Source organism: Dunckerocampus dactyliophorus, chromosome 18, assembly GCF_027744805.1.
Source record: "Dunckerocampus dactyliophorus isolate RoL2022-P2 chromosome 18, RoL_Ddac_1.1, whole genome shotgun sequence".
Classification (NCBI taxonomy): domain Eukaryota; kingdom Metazoa; phylum Chordata; class Actinopteri; order Syngnathiformes; family Syngnathidae; genus Dunckerocampus; species Dunckerocampus dactyliophorus.
Window position 1 is genome coordinate 17,082,775 of NC_072836.1, and position 22,688 is coordinate 17,105,462.

Genomic DNA, 22,688 nt, shown 5'->3' on the forward strand with positions numbered 1-22,688 from the left:
ATTAATGTGTCATAAAGTCTGATACCATTTAATTGAGTCTGATCCAAACGCAGCATTAAAGAGTTTTTTTTTTCTGTAATGTGGTGCTGCTATCATGCTAATGAGACCGTGTGACTGACGAGGTGCTGCGTAGGGGGAGGAGCTGCAACCATGCTCCTCTAATTGGGCTCACTAGTGCTTTGAGGAGAAGGATGGATGGAGACGGGAGAAGGTGCAGATAGATGAAGACGGAGTGAGACAGAAGGAAGGAGGATACTGCGGAGAGGGGTAATGGATAATAAAAGCTGACGTGGTCATTAAGCATGTGAGGCATATAAGGCCAAAGATTTGCTGAAACCTGGTAGTTAATCCAGTCATAATATTAGTTACACCTGCAAAAGCTAATGAGACTGATGAAAGAGTTAGACTAGCGTCATCAAACCTGAGGGTTATCTTTGTAAACGCAGACTTTTTGATGCAGCTCTTGTGTTGGATCTCATTGAATTGTGTATATTACTGTATAGAATAAGAGACACAACACTGATGAAGACACATAGGGATGAGGTACAAAATGATCTTCCAGACCCCAGACCATGGTATAGGATATAGGATTCGGTATTTATAAATTGTATATTTTCATAGAGCATAGAAAACCTTCTAAATGCCGTTTATAACATTATTAGAACCCTCTAGACATGAAATAACACCCCTATAGTCTTTTTGCGTAGTACTTACTGCGGTAGCTATTGTCTCAACAATGTAATGTAATGACCCTTAAGGGTATTATCATTGTGTTCATGTTACTGTGCTCGTGTTTGTTGCTGTAATTGTCTTCCTGTGCTAGGGGAGACGAGTTGGGGGTGGACAGGAAGTGACGTCTGGGGTTCCGAATCGAGTTTTATCTTGACGTGGGTTACGGCCGCAACAATTATCGTGCCTGTTGCGAGATCATTCGAACATTCTATAAAAGCTCACTGCTGGCCGAACAGGCGCACGGTGGCCTAGTGGTTAGCATGCTGGCCACACATTCTGGGTTCATATCCCTGTGTGGGCATCTCTGTGTGGAGTTTGCATGTTCTCCCCGTGCGTGACTTTTCTCCGACTACTCCGGCTTCCTCCCACATTCCAAAAATGTGCACGTTTGCTTAACTGGAGACTCTAAATTGTCCATAGGTATGAATGTGAGCATGAATGTTTTTTTGTCTATATGTGCCCTGCGATTGGCTGGAGACCAGTCCAGGGTGTACCCCGCCTCTCACCAGAAGTTAGCTGGGATAGGCTCCATCATACCCTGCGACCCTAATGAGGACAAGCGGCATAGAAAATGAACGAATGACTGAATGTTTGCTGAACATTACTGACACTTAGCGTAGAATATCATCACGTCTTTGCATGCATCTTCTGAATGCCTTATATTTGTATTGTAGTTCATTTAGCCACTTTTATGCTTAAAGGCTTCATATAGGCAAAAAAACATGTAAAATTTGTATAAATCTGCATATTTGTTCTCTAATAGGCCATATTCAACACAAAACAGCTTGATGTATTCATGTATTGTTAAAAAAACATAGCGTGAGGCTGCAAAATTTGAAGCGTGACGTGGCGAGGGATTACTCTAATGTAAATTTACTGTCCCCTCAAATTCATTCAACATGCAACCAATGAAGTCTAATCCGCTGGCAACAAAAGTGAGTACACACCTGAGTGAAAATGTCCAAATTGGGTCCTAAGTGTCATTATTTAGTGTCGCCACTGTCCTGCAGCTCAGTTTCAAAGTGTTGGCAATGTTCTCATAGCCTTGGCCGTCTTTATGTGGAGCAACTATTTTTTCACATGCTCAGAGAGTTCTGAGCCATGTGGTGCCATGTTGAACTTCCAGCGACGGGTGTGGGACAGTGTGAAGGGTCATCCAGGTTGTTGCGTTCTCAGGGCATCACTCGATTGTAACTGGACTGTTCAGTTTGTTTCAGGAGACATTTTGCCTCTCATCCAAGCAGGCTTCATCAGTTCATGCCCAAAGACGAGGTGGGACAAACACGAGTCGGATTAGGTAGGGCAGGCCGAATCTGAGGAGTTGGTGCAGGATCCTAACTATTTATCCTCTAAAGGCGGAGCCATGTCCAGACAAGGATGGTTTTGCTCTTTTGTGGTGCAAAATGACAGTCGTTAAGACACAATGGAGTGGGGGCTCCGCCAGACAGCGACAGTCGTTTGGGTGATATCCTCCCGTTAGCATTCCATTCGGATGTAATGGTAGTCATGCACACGCCTTCAACCGAGGTGGCCGTGTCTTGTTTATTTGTTAGTCGAAATGATTGAATCTTTTTGGTAGAAAAGAAGAAAGGAGAGTATGCCAGGGAGAGGTGGCGTCGTACACCTCCCCCTTTGACAGAACCAAATTTAACACACCTGCTTGCCATTCTCACCTTAGTCCTTATAAGACTAACGAGTAATAATGAGCTATTTGGGCACTCATTTTGAGTGTCATTTTTTCAGTGTTTTCCAATGAAAAGATAATTAAATATTTGCAGAAGTGTGAGGTACTTTATATTGAACAAACAGCACACAGCCTTACTTTCCTTTTTGGGTGCACACTCAAGTTTCATGGTCTTTTGGTGGATCGTGTGTCCAGACAAGCTCTGATAACTACCCATTTTTCTTGTCTCCAGTTAGAGACGGAACATTCGGACAGTGTGACATTCCCAAAGACCCTCGTTACCCAGACTGTCCCGGAAAGATGGATGTAAGTCCTCCTCGAGTGTGTCGTTTCTGAAACGATTTCGCACACAGAAAGCATCCTTTTGTCCACGCTTTCTTGACAACTCGCGTCGGCGTAGCAGATGTTTTGTGTGCCACGATATGAAATGAGCGCCTGTCGTGGAGTTGTCAAGATCATTTCAAGTTACAAAAGGGATATAGCTGATAAAAAAAATACTAATTTGGAAGAGTCTGTGTAGGTAGGTAATAATTAAAGCTTTTAACGTCACAACAAAATGATGTAGCAGAGCACAGACATGGTATGCAATGAAAAGCTCAAATTTGGATTATAATTTGTGCAATTTTCAGAAAATAAACATAATGACTGTACCCTTAAGGTTAATAAATGACCTCAGACCCCACAAATGACTACTCCCATGTGAGGATGTGTAATTTAACTGAAATTGTTATTTAGAAAATCTATATAGTTGCATTTGTTCACTGCTTAACTGATTTGCTTCATGTTAGCTAGCTGTCGCCAAAAAAAACAACCAATTATATTCTGTATGTATTTTGATAAATAAGGTAAGTCTCACTGGACCTGCCAAACTATGAAAAAAGTGCAGCTTGTACTCCCTAACATACGGTCTCTCTGTATTAACTCAGAATTTTGTGCGTGTGTTTCAGTGGATGCGTGCCCGTTGGACCTCAGACCCGTGCTATGCTTTTTACGGTGTAGACGGCTCGGACTGCTCCTTCCTCATCTACCTTAGCGAGGTGGAGTGGTTCTGCCCCCCACTAGCCTGGAGGAACCAAACTGCTACGCCCACCTTGAAGCCTCCACCCAGGAAACAAGTATGAAACCTAGCGCCACTGTTTGATGTACAGGGATGGAATTTATGACCACTGCAGAGATCTTTGTCTTGGAAAGCATACGGAGTGAGAAACAGGGCTGCCGGTGAATGAGCGAGATGTTGGGAAAGAATATTTCAAAAATGACAAAGAAAGTTAAGTAGAACGGAATGCTAAACAAGCCGCTCGACGACAGGTGTGCATTTGGTGGCCTGGTTTTGAGTTATTGAGGTCAAACTGAGCATTTATCACTTCTCTAATCAATCAGAAGCTGTGCTTTACGATCAATGACATCTTGGCAGGCTGAATGTACAGCATACCGTTTTTCCACAGAGCGCTAGCTGTCATTCCCAGGTGTGTTTTCCTCCCTTGTGTCATTTTAATCTTCATCCTTACCAGTAACAAATGATGCATTTCCTGTGCAATCATTCCCGAAGGTCTTTCTCCCTATTTAGCCTCTACCACCTCATGCGTGTTCGTCCCCAGAGTATTGTGCAGCCTCTATAATGAATTCTGATGCGAAGTCATTCTGCAGCCCTCCCTTTTGTACACACACTGTTGTGTTTTGTGGGTTGTACGCATCCCTTGGGTACTCTGTATTCGGATGCGCTGTACACCAGTTGCTCTTCAGAGGAGTCAGTTACCTGCATTGTGAGCGTACAGGACAGCTCTGCATACTGATGTACGCATTGAGGGAATCTGAGCGGTAGGTGTGTTTCTAAGAGAGACAGTCAAATTTGCTTATGTTTGCAGTATAACAAAGTCCAACAGAGGAGCTGTGGCAAAAACTCAACGTAATAATGCTCAGCACTGAGAGGTGTTTTTGCCCCAGTCCTACCATATATGGAGAAGCGTTATATCTCTACACCCGTGCAAACCACAATAATAAACACATGTGAATGTGTCATTCAAAATGGTCATAGTTGACAGTCCTTCTATTACAGTGTTTGCCCCCTTCCTGACTTGTCTCACTTGAATGTTTCAGATCATCAAACACATTTAAATGTTAGTCAGTGACAACACAACTGACCACAAAATGCATTTTTAAAATGAAACTTTTTTTTTTTATTATGGGATAAAAAAAAAAATCCAAACCTGCATGGCCCTGTGTGGACAAAGTGATTGCCCTCTAAACCTAATAGCTGGTTGGGCCACCCTTAGCAGCAACATTGATAACTTGCAATGAGTCTCTTACAGCGCTGGGGAGGAATCTTTGCAGAATTGTTGTAATTCAGCCACATTGGAGGGTTTTCCAGCATGAAGCGCCTGTTTAAGGTCACGCCACAGCATCTCAATAGGATTCAGGTCAGGACCTTGACTAGGCCACTCCACAGTTTTCTTTTTTTCTTCTTCAGCCACTCAGAGGTGGACTTGCTGGTGTGTTTTGGATCATTGTCCTGCTGCAGTGCCCAAGTTGGTTTCAGCTTTTTGTCTCGTCAGACCACAGAGTATTTTCCCAAAGGTCTTGGGGATTTTCTGGCAAATTTGTGATGAGCCTTAATGTTCTTTTTGTTCAGCAGTGGTTTTCGTCTTGGAACTCTGCCACGCAGGCCGTTTTTGCCCGGTGGAGTCATGAACACTGACCTTAGCTGAGGCAAGTGAGGCCTGCAGTTCTTTGGATGTTGTTGTGGGGTCTTTTGTGACCTCTTGGATGAGTCGCCGCTGCGTTCTTGGGGTCATTTTGGTTGGCCACCCACTCCTGGGATGGTTCACCGCTGTTCCGTGTTTTCGCCATTTGTGGATAATGGCTCTCACTGTGGTTGGCTGGAGTCCCAAAGCTTTACAAATGGCTTTTTAACCTTTTCCAGACAGATCGCAATTCATTTCAGTTAAGTTATTTTTTCCATGTAGGCCTGGATTTGTTTTCTCCCTTAACAAAACGTTTCATTTAAAAACTGCATTTTGTGTTCTGTTGTGTTGTCATTGACTAATACTTTAATTTGTTTGATCTGAAACATTTAAGTGTGACAAACATGTAAAACAAAAAAAAAAAAAGAAATCAGGAAGAAGGCAAACACTTTTTCACACCACTGTATGTATATATGTTAGCTAACGACAAAAAACGGTTTAATTTATAAATAAGGAATCCTTTGTGGAAATTCACTTATCTGCACAAATCGTTCAAGCATGAATAAAGACACTAATAGACCTGCCAACCTTGAGGAAAATCTTGAGTATCCTCCAGCAAGGGCCACTTAGATTTTTTGATATTTTTAACATTTTCTATAAAGGCTTTAAAAAACCTATATAGGAGGTATGTATGCATATTACCCCTGAGATGATAGGTCTTTGTCTGGGTTGAGTGTGTGACGTCAACTCGGTGAGCAGCTCTCGACTACTCAGCTTCTTAGCTTTCTTTGTCACTAGCGAACGATGGTAATTAAAGAGAGAAGGTGCGTGTTCTTGCAGCTGGAACAAATTGACGCCCTCTGAACGAGTCGCATACACACGCAGGAAATAACGTTCACAGGTTATAAAGAGGAGATAGCTTTAGGCGGGAGTCAGAACGGCTCCCTTTCACACTTTGTGGACCAAACTGGACATGGTCTTGAATCTACTTGGATTGTGCGGGTGTGCCCAATGTTGGGGCCGGTGCAATTTTGCTGCCTATACACTTCAGATTATTGATTTATACACATAGTCTGGCCGTAGCTCTTATCACACTGAGGATATTTTGTAGAGGAGTGTAAAATAAGGCCAGACGATTTATGTGGTTGAGCTCGTAATACATCAGACTTCCTGTTTGAGAGGTCTGACCTTCAGCCGGCTGCAAATAGACTTCATTCCAGTTCTGCGTTATATGGTCTTAAAAACCTCCACTGACGTCGGGGAAATCTTTCAATTTGTATGAAAAGAATATGATGTCCATTTAGTTGCAAGTTTTCGAGTACAGCCGCTTTGCTTCCGGCCAAGCGCTAATTCTTAATGTGCAGAGTTAATATCCGCTGACAAACTTGCTCACGATTAGCCTGCAGAAACGAAACATTCGCGTGCGGAAGCGGCCAAATCTGAAGTAACAACATTAAAAGAAATTGTCTTTGCACTCCAGGCTGTTTTCCGGTTTGACACGGGTGCGCTGCTGGAGCAGGTGGGCACCAGGAAGGAGTCGCTGAACTTCATGAAGAGACGCATACGCAGGCTGGCGGCACAGTGGGCTTCTGCCGCGCGACGGCTGGCTGACAAGCTGCGCAGCCACTGGAGGGACGAGAAGCGGGTGAGCGTGGAGCATTTGCACACATAAATATGCATCTGCACAGAAGCCGTCTGCGAGAACAGATGATGGGAGACGTCAAGTGCCTCATTTGGTTTCAGTACATTTTCTTAATGCGGCATAAACAAACATTGAGGCAGGGCAGACCACATGCTGGCTTATGAAGTGCCTCTACCACAATCGCTGTGACATTCTGTTGGAATAAAGTTACACTTCTTTAATTGTCAGCTGTTTATCGCTTTACTTTGAGTTCATAGACTAGTTCATTGTGACCACTGTTTGGCAGGGGTGCAAATATACCCATGTTCAGTCCATACAGCATCTGAAAATGATCATTTTGTTGGGTTGGTTTGGCAATACCCTCGTCCCGCTAGCGGTAGAATGAGCCAGAATGCCGTCAAAATGAAAATTTGGCTTATTCCCAGATATTTGAAGTGCATTCTAAAAATTCTGATTGCGTTCTGGCTGCATTCCAAATGTTAGGGCCCGTTCTTGCGGGCGGCCTGAATGTTTTGAGCGTGCTAAAAACTTCTCAGATGGATTTAAAGTGGAAAAATATCGAACGGCATTTGAAAGGCATTCCAACTGCACTTTCTAGATATTCTGAGGGTATTCCAACAGCAATTCAAACATTCTGCTAGCATAAAACAACAAACGCAGCCAGCTTCCACTGAAACATCCCTACGAAGCGTCGCCTTATTGACATCACTTCGTAAGCCAAGGAAAGAAGGAGCCAAGGTAACTCCACCAGCGGTCGCCGACATGGACGGTGCAGAGGTGCTGAAACGTCCGTCTCCATTGATGTCACCAATTCACACCATGTCATGGCGCCAAGGAAAATAAGGAGCCAAACTTATGAATTTCAAATCCTCTCTCGAATGTGGCGTGAATTTTGAAACTTTTTTTCATTGCGCCTGGTTCTGCTTGATTCGTGCTTTGTGTGACGGGGGCTTAAAAGAATCGAAGCGAGTCACGGGACTTTTTAGAAAAGCATAAGTTTAGGTCAGTTCGTCTTGAATAGTTGAGAAATATCATAATATGTCACAAGTAAGGTTTTCCCAACATTTTTTTCCTAGAATATGGCAGTAGATAAATGCAAAAGAAAGTGGTGTTTGTGTACATATGAATTATTCATCTCCACTTTATCTTCATTTGGCAAACTAGTATGAATTTGCTGCCACTTGACTAAATTTCATTAGACACAGTTACGTTTAAAATCTGACATTAATGAATGTATTTGCAGCTGCAGGGTGTCTGTGAATCCTCTCAAGCGTATGTGAGCGCATCAGTTCCTCCCCACGGAAAAGTCGCATGTCGTCTAGATAGAAAAGTCACTAAATACTGGGAATGAGAAGTTGCTGAAATACAACATCAGCGCAATTACAACCGCTCCAAGTGCAGCACCAAACATTCACGCGCTTTCTTTTCTCTCAATACAGATTCTTGTCCATGTGGGCTTCCTGACAGAGGAATCCGGTGATGTGTTCAGCCCCAAGGTGCTGAAAGGAGGTCCTCTGGGTGAGATGGTGCAGTGGGCCGACATCCTCACGGCTCTCTATGTGCTCGGACATGACCTCAAGATCTCTGTTTCTGTCAAGGAGCTGCATGGGTACGTTGCAATTTTTTTTTCCTCCACACCAAACTCATCCATGCGTTGGGGCACAATGCTGGAAAAGAAAAGGGCCCTCCCAGAACTGTTCTCACAGGGCACAACTGTCCAAAAGGTCTCCGTAAGGTGAAGGATGAATTGGCACAACAGCTGATTGAGCAATTGATTAAAAGGTGCTGTTTGAAATCAGTTTATATGTCGAACTTGTGTGTACGCACGCAACAGTAATGCAGCACGGACGCTAGTGCAAGTGTGTTGCATGAAGTACAATTAGGTCAGGGTCAAGGTCAAATGTATTTATACAGCACATTTCCAACAGTTCAACCGCCCAAAGTGCTGAACAGCAGCCAATAAAACACAAGAACTACACAATAAACATACACCAAGATAAAACACAGACAAGACACAAAAATAATAATAATAATAATAATAATAAATCTATTTAGACTACAGGCTATGCACGATTAGGCAATGTCCACATGAACATGGATATTTTCAAAAACGCTCATTGCTCCCACTCCAGTGTTTAGAACATTAAAAATAAAAAATCTGTCCACATAAAAATGCATTTGCAAGCTGACGTGTGCATCAGAAGCCTGAAAAAGCGGCCACAGCTGACTCGGTAGGGCATTACAAAGCATCTGTTCATCAATTTACAGTCGCCCCCCACATCACAGTTCCAATTTCGCAGCTTCAATCTTATCACCGTTTTTCTAAAATACATTCATGAATAAATCTTGCTGTTTCGTGGTTGAATACAGCCTATTATTAGTACATTAAGCATTTTCAAGCATACAAACGGCTAAATGAACTAAAATACAAATATAAGGTGTTCACAAGATGCATTCAAAGACCCTGTGAGTGGTATGTAGTATTGTACACTGGTCACTAGGTGTCAGTAATGTTACTGTAATGTTCAGTGAGACACACAAGCACCAGACTTGATTGCCCGAACAACACAGGCTTTAATCCCTAAAATCCCAAATAAAAACAAGTGCTACTGTTGCGGCTGTAACCCACGCCAAGATAAAACTCAACTCTGAACCCCTGACATCACTTCCTGTCCACCCAACGCTCCATTCCCCTAGGAAACACAAAATTATAACACACGTCTTGAAGTGCTTATTTGCTCTTATTATGTCTACTATATTGGGTAATAGTAGTGTAAAGGTGACTAAAGGGGTGGTATTTCATGTCTAGAGGGCTCTAATAATGTTCAAAACCACAATTAGAAGGTCGTAACCAGGTTTTCTATGCTCTGACTACAAAAATATTTGGTTTATAAATACGGAATCCTACTTTGCGGAAAGTCACTTACCACGGTCGGGTCTGGAACCAATAAAATCAGCACACAGGAAGCCCAGGAAACAACAGGAATGTGTTTTTTTTTTCGTCGCTTTTGCGTGTTTAAGGTGCACAAGATGAAACCGATGATTGCAAGTCAATAGCGTCGTGTTCTGTTGTTAAATAAGGTATAAATGCAAAACTGTTTTACCCATCAACACACAAACCCCAGTTTTTGAAAATCTCCACTCCGACCATAGTTTTCCAACAGGTCCATTTTTAATGGCCATCAATGCATAGGAAAATATGCCTTTTTGAAGAAAAAGTGGCTAATTAGTGGTTGCCATAGCAATGTCATCACATGCCAGACTAATATCAAAAGGATTTTGAATGTTATATATCATTTTTTCATCCTGTTGAAATGTTGAGGCAATCACTGTGTGTGTGTTGCAGTCCATTTTAGGAGTGCCGATTGTTCACTTTTTCTTTCATGTATTTCTGCTTTGCTGTCAACACGAGGCGCTCTGAAAGTAATCAACCGCCTAATCACGGCGCTGTAGCTTTCATAGTTTTTTTTGATCACCTTTGTTCATACGTTGATACCAGCCCGCATTCGCCCCATTCCTGTGTGCGGAATTCCTCCTCCCTGCAGAGAGCATTTTCGCCTGAGGGCTTGACAGCATCACTGCAGTTTGCGCACCTCCTCCCCGCTGCAGCTCACTGACTCCAGGGTGATAACAGGCTTGTTGCTTGTCATCGGGCACGCACGCACACACACACACACGCACACACATTCACATGCACAGCGCTTCTTCCAGCCAGGTTGGTGTTTCATGGCTTTCATCTTAAAATCTAAGCCTATTGATTGTCACATGAGCGAGGTGCAATAGGAAGAATTCAGACAGCCGACAGGTCCGTGATCTTTCAGAACCTTTCCAGCTCAGGAAAAACGTCTGCGTGCGACATTTGATTTGCAGGCAGGCTGATGATGATGTTTGCTTGTTCGTGAGCAAAGTATCCACTGGTGTGGAGAAGAGGCAGTGGCTTTAATGGCTTAGCGCTGCCCTTTGAGCTTAAATATCAGGCTGGGAGGGAAAGGTGCTTTGATAAGGGCAGACTCCGGAGAGGGGCGAAGTGGGAAATACGCTGCAGTGGGAATGCTAATGCTGGCCGCACTGTCATTTACCCCACTAATTGGTGTCATGGTGTATTGATTTAGTGCAGTGTAACTCCATCAGGGACACCGTCACAAGCGTCAAGACAACCGCACAGGTTCTGACATGTGCCCCCCAAAAATTTGACTTACACTGCAGGTCTTCATGCCCCCTTCCCCTTGAGTGCCTGTTTCCAACGGTCTGTTTACCAAGAAGAGATTTGCTTGGGAGGGCTGGGAAATTTCAAACAAAGAGCATTATATAGATGCGATAGAAGTAGTCGTAATAAAACATTAAAAAAAACATAGTTTAATTGTTGTAACAGCCATTGTGACAGTGTTGACTACCTCCAGCCCCCTCCCTTGACCCCTTTCACCTCCTCTCCTTTACATTCTTAACCAAAGACAGCTGAAAATGGACAGATGGCTGTTATGTCAACGCACATGCGTCCCAACAGTAATGGCAGAATACAACAGTGTTACAGCGAGTGTGCTTGGTGTCCAGTAACTGCAATACTGCAGTGTCCAGTGTAGCGCAACCGGTAGATAATACTTGTACATACACAAGGCAACTGCTACTAACTACTAATGGAGGACAATAAACAGCAACAATGTTAACTCTAAACATGTGCTTAGAGCAGCTATTTACAAAAATGCGTTGCAAGGCATGCTGGGAGCAGGGCGTCACTGGGAGTGTTTCCGCCTTCCCTGCATTCTTTGCAGCACTTCTTTTGGAAAGAGTTGTTAAAGTTACGTGTTTAGAGTTAACAGAGTTCCTATTTATTATTCCCCGTAGTAGTTGGGGTGTCCTGATCCAATGTTGATATTGGATATCGGGCTAGGAGCGCACACACTGCCATAATCCTTACTTCCGTAAACACACGGAAAGGCATGTAACGTCGTGCACACTTGCGTTCACATTGATAAGTCGCGTTTCTTTGGTAATATGAACGACCACATAAAGAATCAGATTTTAGGGCATCATGCCCTGCAATGTGAACGTAGCCTGACTCAAACAATGAAATTAATTTTCTGTGCCTACACCTTTATCCATATACTCTCTTATTTTCTATATTATTTCTTTGCTGGATCAAAATTGCTGCTGTGGAAAAAAAAGACTTTTACAGTACGGTGTAATAGAGGCCTGAGGACATCCGAGTCCCCATCTTATTTTTCCCGCGTCCTCTTCCAACAAAGCATTCGGTCATTTGAATCGTGGCATATCTACAGTATGCCTTTGACAAGCAACTGCAAAAGAAACATGTGCCATGGTTGGGGTGGTTCATGTGTGACTGTCGGATAACTGCTAATGCCCTGCGTTCGTGCATCTGCAGATGCTGCTTCAGAGACACACAGTTGCTGGCTTGTTAGTAAATGTACATTTATGGATGCAGGCAGCGTATCATTCCTCTGGAGCTGATATTGGACTCTATTCATCAGGAAATAAAATGTGCAGCCTGAGGGAAAATATAATGGAGGGCTGAAATTGAAGCCAAGTGGATTTATCTGGCTATGACTATGTTTTCTTTTTGGGTGTGGGGTAACACAACAGAGCCCAGTGCATGCATATGTCCCACTTGTATTTATGGCGTTACTAAATTGCCCAGTTATAGGCAACATTTGTAAATCCATTTTGCATGACTATTACTCAATAAAAACGTTGTACATAGCTCTCAATTCCATATTCTTAGTCGCCCACGTGCTATTAAATTGACTTATCGTTATGTGGGTTGTGCTCCCACAGATTCCCTCAGGCTCACATCTATTTACATCTCCCGTTCCTCGCACTCCAAGCCAGGCTTTAGGAAGAGCTTCACTATGGCTTGGGAATCTTCAGCAGCTCTTCTGTGGACAGAATTGTTGATATGTGTACATTTTCCTCCAGTAGACAGTTTAGCCAGCCTCTTAGCTGTGCTACTGTGGGAGACAAGCTGGTGTCCAGCATGTTGTTGCAGTAATTGGCACCAGTCATGCTCACTGGTTTTTGCTGAGAAGCCACTGGCAGCTTCCAGTTACTATCCTGCACCGACACATCTTGAACAGCATATATCCTGGCAATTCCAGCTTTTTTCCACAAATGATGCAATAAATCTTGGAGAGACATTGGAAAGAAAATTCAATCCGATGCAATGTGTGCTTGAACTTGAAGTGGCCATACTTTGTCTTTCTCTGGATATATAGCGGAACCTCGATTATCGTACGCCCCGGTTAGCATGTTTCTCGATTAACGTAGAAAATGTATGGCAAACTTTGGCCTCAGTTTGCGTACGCTTTCCGGTTAGAGTGAATCCAACTGTATTCTTAATGTATTTTTATCACAAAACGTCCTTGTTCGCAGTCTATTCGCTTGCTAATACATAGAAACAGGAACCGGAAGTCAGCTTTGTTGCCTGTCTACGGTTGACTCTGTAGTTCTTTGCTAACTAATGAACACGGCTTATTTGTCAAAAATAGACATATTTGAGCACATTTTACAGTATTTATTGCCTAAATTAGACATTTTCAAGGATAAAATACAAATATAAGGCGTTCAGAAGACGCATTCAAAGACCCCGTGAGGATATGTAGTATTCTACATTGGTCACTAGGTGTCATTAATTTTACATTGATGAGACAGTAACCGCCGCAAGTACTGTACAGAAAGTAAAAAAGGAACAAGGAACTTTCCCAATGCTAACATGTGAGTCTGTTATGTCTTATTTATGCCTTATGTCTTATTTTCTCTACTACATTGGGTACTAAGAGTTTAAAGATGACTACGAGGTGTTATTTCATGTCTACATTGCTCTAATGTTAAAAACACATTTAGAAGGTCGTAAATAAAAATGTTTTCTGTGCTCTTGACTGCAGAAATGTTTGATTTGTAAATAAGGAATCCATTATCGCGCACATTCACTTATCAGGGTCAGGTCTGGAACTAGTTAACCACGATAAATGGAGCATTACAGTAAATCGGGTGCTGCGCCCCACAAGAAAGAGAAAGTTAAGCTTGTGTGTGTAGTGTAAATGCGTTATTTCATGTATAGAGGGCTGTAATAATGTTAAAAACTGTATTTAAAAGGTCATGTTTGATTTATAATATTCCACGTATAAATAAGGAATCTTACGCCGCGGAAATTCACTTATCACCGTCGAGTCTGGAACCAATTAACCACGACAAACAAGGGGATTACTGTACTTTTCACTACCTTTTATAGGAAACATCCCACCACACTAGTTTAGCATATCGTTGAAAAACAGGCGAAAAACAATATTGCCGCAAAAATGTAATAAAAAGTCATTAGTTTCTTCTGCAGAGCTAAATGCATGTTTCTCCGCTCTGGAAAGTGACTCAGACTGTGACTCAGAGTGCAGGTCGATAGACTGACTGATGCACACTATGGCAACCAATCGGTATCGATATTGGGTTAAACACCGAAGCAGTGTCGACACATGATCTGTTTTAATGAATCCTGTAAGCATCCCCCCAGAATCCAAATGTTCCTTTAAGTACAAATAAAATATACATAAACATGGTGTTTTATCTGAGAGCTGTATTTCTGAAATAATTGTCTCGTGTGTTGATTCGACATTTAGTCATGCAGGCAGAAGGAAGCAGTGAACCCTTGCAAATAAATACAGAGCAGCAGCAGCAGCAGTAATGGATGAATAAGAGAGGAAGAAGCTTTCCTATTAATGGAAAGTGGTAACGACGTCATTCCTATGGGTCACGGTGGCACTGGTTGCAGTTAGTGAAGGTTCCATGGTGGCATGGATAGCGGGAGAGTGGAGCGAGGAAGGGGCTGTCAAGTTGTGTCTGGGGGCATGAAGTACGCACACAAACATGTAATGTTGTCATCCAATGACTCTGATGCCTTTTCATGCTTTCAGCGAGGCCCTCTGCCCTCTCATTGCACACAGTCTCTCACCGGAATATTCTCGTCTCTTTCTCGTGTTTTCGCTTGCTGACAATGAATCCACCTCATGCTATCATACTTCCCACTTTTCTGTCCTGTGTCTTTACATGCGCCATGTGAGTGCTGCTTTGCATTTTGCCTGTGGCTTTTCCATGTCAATTATTATTCTGTGAGTACCTGACAGAGTCCATTAAGAGTTCCAACTACTGCCATCTATTTCAAGGGCGGTAGAGTGGGATCACTAACTTTTGAGAATTACTCATTTTCCCCCACTCATACTCCCAGATATATGGATAGTCAGTCAGTTTGTTATTTTGCCACATAAAGTATGAAGTGTCATATGAGAAACCTCACTAAAAGATGATCCTCATCACACTGGTAGGTGCCGCTGACAGTATGTGCTCATCCTGCAGCCTTCCGATTGATTTTCCTCAGTCACGGTGCTGATTTTGGGGAAGGCGGGAGGGTTGGAGGAGGGGCGCTATGTTCCATATTGATTTACTTAGACACAAAGTCATCTGCAGAGATGGCTTATACATCTGATAAAATCTACAAGTCTTAGCTTTATTTTGATACCGAGATGATTTACGCAACTTGGTAATAGTAGAGAAATGCTCGATGATTCTGGACATGCCGCTTCTGAGCAGGAGCCTCAGAACGTTTTACGAGGATAACAATCCTTCAAGTGTCACTGTTAACAATAAAGTCGCCTCATGCACTTCAGTTTTTAATTATTCCAACAATCACACAAGTGGACATCACATTAGTGTTGTTTTCACCTCTAAATGCAGTCTACGCAGGCAAAACCGATCCTACCCAATCAGAAACTGTTGTAGTACTTTTGCTCGCATAAAAAACGTGTGGGTTCGTACAAAAAGTGCCATCTTCTAAGTTGCGGATGTAATACCTGGAAATAAAATCTGAAACGTTGCTATTAGGTCTCATATTCATCTTTTGATATCAAACCCAAACAGCAGCAAACTGCAGCAAAAATAAAGGAATTGACGTCATTGTTCCAATACTTCTGGAGGGTACTACACACCCTAATTTGATGCATGAATAATGGAAAAACATCAAGAGATGATTTTTCATTGATGAAAACCTGCTGCCACACACATTGTACCTAATTGATGATTTTTCTGTGAAGGAAAGTGAGGTGATGGTGTGCAGTGTAGCTCAGGGAGCACCTCCAGAAGAAAGGGAACATGGAAATATGGGGAGAATACAAATGAGCTGCTGACTTTGCACTCCAGTTCTCTACCCCACCTCCTCTCAAAATATCCCCCAAGATGATTTAATACTGATAACACTGATGTACAGAATCTTTACAACCTTAACGAAGCACCAACAGTTAACCCTGTAACGCCTTCATACAGTATTACCTCAGCGTCCGTTAATATGCATTCCAGAGGTCTTAGCCCACTGCTTGCTTTGCTACTCAAGTGACCTTTTCGCAGCAGCCATTTTTAGCAAACAAACCTTTTGCAGAAGGGTGGCACGGAGGGAAGAGCTTTTTTTATGTTGGTTAGGATCTGGATGAAGGTGCAGATATGCACAGAGGTACGACAAAATTGCCTAAAATCGGTAACCCAGCAAGATTCATTTTTGCAGTGTTTTCACACACCTACCAAGCGCAGCTTCTGATGTGATGTATGTGTTGTCAGACAGCGACAATTGCTGACAACACGATGGTATGTGTGAAGTTCACACCCCTGTCCCAGCATTGCGGAATTTCCTTACACGCAGGCATCATCCCGCCTCTGATACTTCCTTTGAAGGCGGACCATTGCTTAGTGTTGGTGCCCTTTATACATGTTAGGTATCATTAGGACTAGAGTCCTATGCAGAACACACAACCTCATCAAGGACAGCACACATCCACAACACTCATTATTCACACTCCTACCGTCACGCAGACGCTACAGGAGTTTGAAGCCCAGGACCACAAGGCTGGCAAACAGCTTTTACCCACAGGCCATCAGGCTTCTCAACGAAGCACTCACACACGCCACACGCAACACAAGCACACACTCATAGCACTTTATTTATCTATTTGTATTATTTATTTGTATTAATGTCTCTTCGGTTTTGTTGCTTAATTTATTGGTATACATGTTTATGTGTTTATGTTTCTTATGTTCTTATTCTTTCTTGTGTTTTCTTTCTTTTCTTGGGAGAATGAACAGAATAAGATTTTCATTGCATGGTATAACTGCTGTTTTACCATGCACATGACAATAAAACTCTCTTGAATCTTGAATTATTACATTTATAAGTACAGTTTAATAGCTCAGTGCATTTTCAGGGGCTATCCACATGGAAACGTTCAGGCTCTTTCCTCAATTTTCCTCATTAATGATAGAGTGCAGCGCTGTAACCAAATACATTGCTCTCATTTTTTTATGCAGTTTGAAAACCTTTTTAAATTGTGTGATCATTGACTACTTCCCCCGGGAGCAACACGGTCCAAAGAACCAGGAAGAAAGGTCAAATGGCACAAGCCATTACATACAAAAGCGTGACCCTTTCACAGACTGTGTAAAAGGGGCACTAGATCATGTCCATAGGATAGGGTTCATAGGGCTCAATCACAACTGCGCTATAGTCCAGTGGAAAAAATTGACACAAGTTGCTGACTGAATAGCAATGATTGTGCTGTGCTTGTGGACTCAGAGCTGATAGGAAAAACCATCACACAGAACGTAGGCGGAAAAATGCCGGCTTCTCCGTGCACTGTAAGAAGCTATTAAATGACAGAGCTACGTATGTAATTTCTCTTGGGAGCAAAAGTGCCAGTGTGCAGTACGCATGTGTACCTCTGTCTCCAAACTATTTCAAGCACTTTAATCCCTTCACTATTAGTTTCCACAGATTTGCATATTTCCAATTAAACCTCCGGCAGCATCTGTGGATCTCTTAGGAGCAATGTCACGTAACACTTCACTCTTAGTTGCTGTAATAGCACACCAGCTTTTACACTACGTTAATGCATTACGCGATGAGTGGGCATGCTGGGATAATTTAAATAAGTTGGTGCTGAAGTCAACGGCTCAAATTGATGCTCTAATATCTATTTTAGGGGATTCGAGCCAATCCCAAAAAGGTGATCTATTGCCACTTTCTACACTCGACACAAAGAGCAAAATGCTGCTTATGTGAATGGCGCTTTTGGAGTCGTGAGCGCAGAAATCCATCCGTGGGTACTTTTTGATGAATGAAACAGCAGCTTAAAGCACAGTTGGATGACACATTAACCTGTTCAGTGGTGCCAAGGTCAATGTTGCACCACTGACAGGACAGATTGTGGGCGTGTGCGTGCGCGTATGTGTGTGTGTGTGTGTGTGTGTGTATTCTCTGCTGGCCAAAATGTGAACAAGGTAGCAAGATAACGTGTAGACTTTCAAGTGCTCCCACTTATCACAGTGGTTCTCAGCTGGTTTGGCTGCAGTACCCACCATCACACTTCAACGACAAGGGGGGACCTAAATTGCGAAAAATTTTCAGCTCAAACTTGTCACGTATCTCATATTTAGAAGGACAAAGTGAGCTGCAGCAGTGAGGTGCTGTCACTCTCTTTACGGCGCGCTCTTCTCCAGCAGGTATCTGCAGCTGGGTGTCGGATGGAAGGAAACATAAAGGGTCACTGACACGATTTACAAACTTTGCTTAAATATGTTCTATATTGTTTGTAGTTATGTTCTATGTTTTTTTAAAGCAAACGGTAAATTTGTAACAATTACATTTATCGTACGTGGCGGGTGCCATCATGGACTGAAGGCCTTAGAAAAGGGGCGTTTCCCAAGTGACGTTGGCGAAGGCGCAGCTCTCGTCTTAAGCAGACTGAACAAACACGAGAGGATGGACGAGATGGAGGATGCTTCCGGTGATTATAGCAAAATGTTAGCAATGTGTCAATCGTTTTTGAGGAGGAAGAAGCATTTGGAGATGAAATAGAGAACTTATAGAACGGGGAATTAAACCAGATTTATTTGAACCACCGAAGATGAAACTAGCGTGTCTGATGCGGTGTTCGATGGAAATGAAGATTGGTTGGCTTCAAAACACAGAATGGCAAGTGTAAATTACCTTGGAGTTGCTTTTCCCTCAATTATTGTTTTCAGTCGGCTTCTTAATGAGCGTAAAGAGGTCTTTAGAGCAGGGGTCACCAACCCGTCGATCGAGAGCTGCTGGTCGATCTTTGGGAATTAGTCGGCCGATCACGAGAACATTGGAAAAAATGTATTATCACAACAGTGCCCTCACGTAGAGCACGCATTTTGACCACTGAACACGCGCGTACGCCTCGCTGCTATCCAGGTAGCAACCCGCAAGCCCCAGCAAGGAGCCCAGTCCCCAAAACCCAGCCGGCTTTACACTAGTACACCGGCTCCCCCCCGACCGCGCTAGCAAAAAGATCGAGCAAGAGAGGGAGGGTGTGACAGAGCGCATGCAGCGATGTGCTTGCGCACGCAACAGTAATTATTGCACAGTAATGGGGCTCAGAATTTGCCTTTGCTACCTCAAAGTTTGTTAGTAGATTTTGCGCAGGTTCATGGCCGAGGCTGGGGATCTTGGTCTCAAAAAGCATCCAAAATACGTTTATGCTGTACTTTCAAGCCAAATGCTTCTTGTAAAAGTGTTCCTTCATAGCAGTCTTCAGTGAAATAAACATTGCAAAGAACAGAACACGAGGCGGTAGTCCATTTTGTCTCTTGTGCTCTGTACTTGCTTCGTTCATTGCAGTCTTAAACCTTCATCTTTTGGAAAAGAAAACAAACTCCCAGTTTCACTCGGACACTGGACAGCCAGCAGCAACACAACATTTTGGCATGACTACTGTTTTGATGAAAAATATACCAAACAAAGTCCACGAGCTACCTCTGCAAGCATTTGTTTACTCGGCTTTAGATGAGAGCTGCGGCTTCGCCGATGTCACTTGGGAAACGCCCCTTTTCTAAGGCCTTCAGTCCATCATGGCACCCGCCACGTACGATAAATGTAATTGTTACGAATTTGCCGTTCGCGTTCAAAAAACTAACAACGTAGAACATAATTAGAAACAATATAGAACATATTTAAGCAACGTTGGTAAATCATGTCAGTGACCCTTTAAGTCCCCACTCAGTCACTACGTTTACATGCAGTCAATATTCAGGTTAAGGTCAATATTCCGGTTTCTGAAACATTTGGAATAACACGTTTACATGCGTGACGTGGAGAAAAAAAACAAAAAAACAGCACAGACAGCGCCTCGACGCATGGAAAACGTCATGACGCAATGCACGTCCAAAAGTGTGGGGTTTTGCATGTTATGTTTACAAGTAGTTCCTGCCACCACACACAAGGTTCCTTTCGAATAGAATACACGCAGAGCACAAATTCATGTTCCTTTCGATAGGCGTATACATGACATGGTTTTCGGGTTAGAAAAGGAGTAACCAAGGGGTAATATTTGGGGTTTTAAACAGCGGAATACGAGCACATTCCGTTTTTTCAGAGAGTTTACATGGCCGTGCCCAACCTGGTTATTGCTAATATTCCGGTTATGATCGGGTTATTTGACTGCATGTAAACGTACTCGGTGTCTTTCCCTTCCGGCTCAAGCTTGACAAAGTCGCCCATGAACATGGCATGCACCTTGTGGTGGTGTAGCAAGGGACTAGCTGAAAAGGACTCCATTGGAGAATTACTGACGGATAGCACAACAAAAAAAATAAAAATTTATACGGGAAAAAGAACACACTTTTTTTGATTAATCCTGTATTTCACAGAGACCTTCATTATATTATGTTTTATTCTCTCTCTCATTCTTCTAGTAATGCTTTGTAAGTGCTTTCCTTTCATGTGGTCTTCTTTGTTCAGAAAATCATTTTGTTGTAAGACTCTGCATGTTATTTGGTCGAGTGTATCTTCATGCGGTTTGAATAAGGTGAATGGTGCAGCATGCATACGCCTGATGAAGTGCTCTTCACGGTATATAAATTATACACAACCCAACTGGGTCATGGACAAATGCAGGTGATACATCTCTGTCATGTTCTATATTGGTATCATGCAGGTGAGTGTGCTAGTTCACAAAACAGTATGAAGATTTGTTTTGTTTTGTTTTGTTTTCCTCCAATCAGGCCCCTGGGCACACACCAAAAACACCAACACAGACTAATGGGACAATGTTGCTGCAGCTTCCACGCTCTTGTTCCACTATACTATACGGTAGGGGGCTCAAGCTCAACTCAAGTGGGAGTCTGGAGTAGTCAGTCCGGGATCAGGTTTCAACCAAGTGACTCTATAACCTTCACACAGTAACGTAACTACGAGCGGATGATGATAAATACGAAGTATGTTCACTCTTAACACATAACCAAATGCCACAAAGCATGCTGGGAAGTGACGCCGGCTCCCATCCTACTTTTGCTGGGGAATTTGAGACTCCTGCTCTAGGGGGAAGTAATCGACCACAATCCGGCATTCTGGCTCTTGGCTGTTGTTTTTAAAGTCATTCATGCCTTGTTATTCATGCGATGCAAATGCAAACTGCAGCACTCTGGGAGGCAGCATTTACAGAATGTGGCAAGCACCATGAAGGCATCATAGCAAACAGATTCAGCTGCGATAACGCTTGAAAGCAGTCATCCCAGTGTTCTGTCAAAGATGTGCGGTTAGTTGTGGTGTGTGTGTGTGTGTGTGTGTGTGTGTGTGTGTGCGCGTGTTCATGTGAGAGCCAAAACAAACTGTAGACAAATTGGGCGGCTCCCCTTTTGCAAGATGCCACTCGCTCTCGTATGCTTTTTGTACACTCGAACGGCCTTGCCATCATCTTTCTGAGAGCGCTGACACGCTTCACAACGCAATTGGGCTGTTTTGATTTTAACTGTTTGAAAGGTCGGTTTGTGCACCGCTCAACCAAAACGATTTCATACTCACTCACACGCAGACACACACATGCCTATACACACACGCTTACATTTTCCTTGACAAATGGATAAAGCCACGTTGATCGGCTTGGGTCATCTAGATCAGCGGTTCTCAACTGGTTTGTCTCCGGGACCCGCCATCACCCCTTAATGACAAGCGGCGACCCAAACTGCGGAAACCTTTCACCTCAAACATCTTTAATTATTTAATACAAAGTTTACATTTGAGGTAGTGCAAAATATCAGCATGAAAGAAGTGTAATGAACATTTCAGGAATGTTTTTATCCACAAACTCAGAATAATTTTAACAAAAAGGGTCTGTTAAGGTTTTCTGTTTTACTCCCGCTAACGTTTAGTCTCAACATTCTTGGGTCCGGCCCTCTTACCTGGATGGGAACCACCTGGATTCTTTAATTCTTTTAACTGTGAAGTAACTATCTGACTCAAAATATACAGTAAGTTTAACAATTTATTCTATTTGGAGTGAATACAAGCAATTGGGGGGGGTCTCGCTGCCACATCGTCTTTGGGAACAGTCACGTCTTCAGTGTCATGTTCATTTATCCCTTTCATTTGTCATTTATATGCATTTAAAATAGTTTCATGCATGTAGAAGTATAAAAACATGGCTTGTGTTAACATTTTTGAGAGTCCACCGTTGAGGATGACATAGACGGGCGACGTAGCTGACTTCTGGTTACCATTTTGTTAGCAACCTAAGCTTCTTTGTTAGAAGCTAAGGACGTTTTCTGTTAAAAATGCATGAAGAGCATTTAGATCTACAATTCTATCTGCTTTAAAGGCTGGACAGGACAGGAAAAAAAAAAAAATGCATAAAGAACACAGTTGGACCCACGCAGTGTATTAATAACACGATAAGACGTGCGCTATATTGTACGCTAACCGGAAAATGTACGCAAACCAAAGTAAAATTTTACTGTCAATTTTAGACACGAAAAACACGCTAACCGAGGTTCCACTGTAAAATAGTTTCTGTGACATTCAACAAAAACAAAATGCATTTAAACAAATGTGCTAGCTTTAAGCTAATTTACATTGGAAAGCCCACATACGCGCTAGCGTTTAGCACGG

The 22,688-nt window shown here is 42.8% G+C and overlaps 1 protein-coding gene across 2 annotated transcripts in view; it reads left to right on the forward strand.

Annotated features, from left to right (window-relative positions):
- The window catches only part of LOC129170779 (alpha-1,6-mannosylglycoprotein 6-beta-N-acetylglucosaminyltransferase B-like), a 73,038-nt gene that overhangs the window by 32,439 nt on the left and 17,911 nt on the right, over positions 1-22,688 (forward strand). For both annotated transcript variants that reach the window (XM_054758764.1, XM_054758765.1), the window contains exons 7-10: positions 2,649-2,722; positions 3,364-3,531; positions 6,578-6,742; positions 8,179-8,348. In XM_054758764.1, coding sequence (XP_054614739.1) covers positions 2,649-2,722; positions 3,364-3,531; positions 6,578-6,742; positions 8,179-8,348 — 577 coding nt within the window. The remainder of the gene's footprint in view (positions 1-2,648; positions 2,723-3,363; positions 3,532-6,577; positions 6,743-8,178; positions 8,349-22,688) is intronic.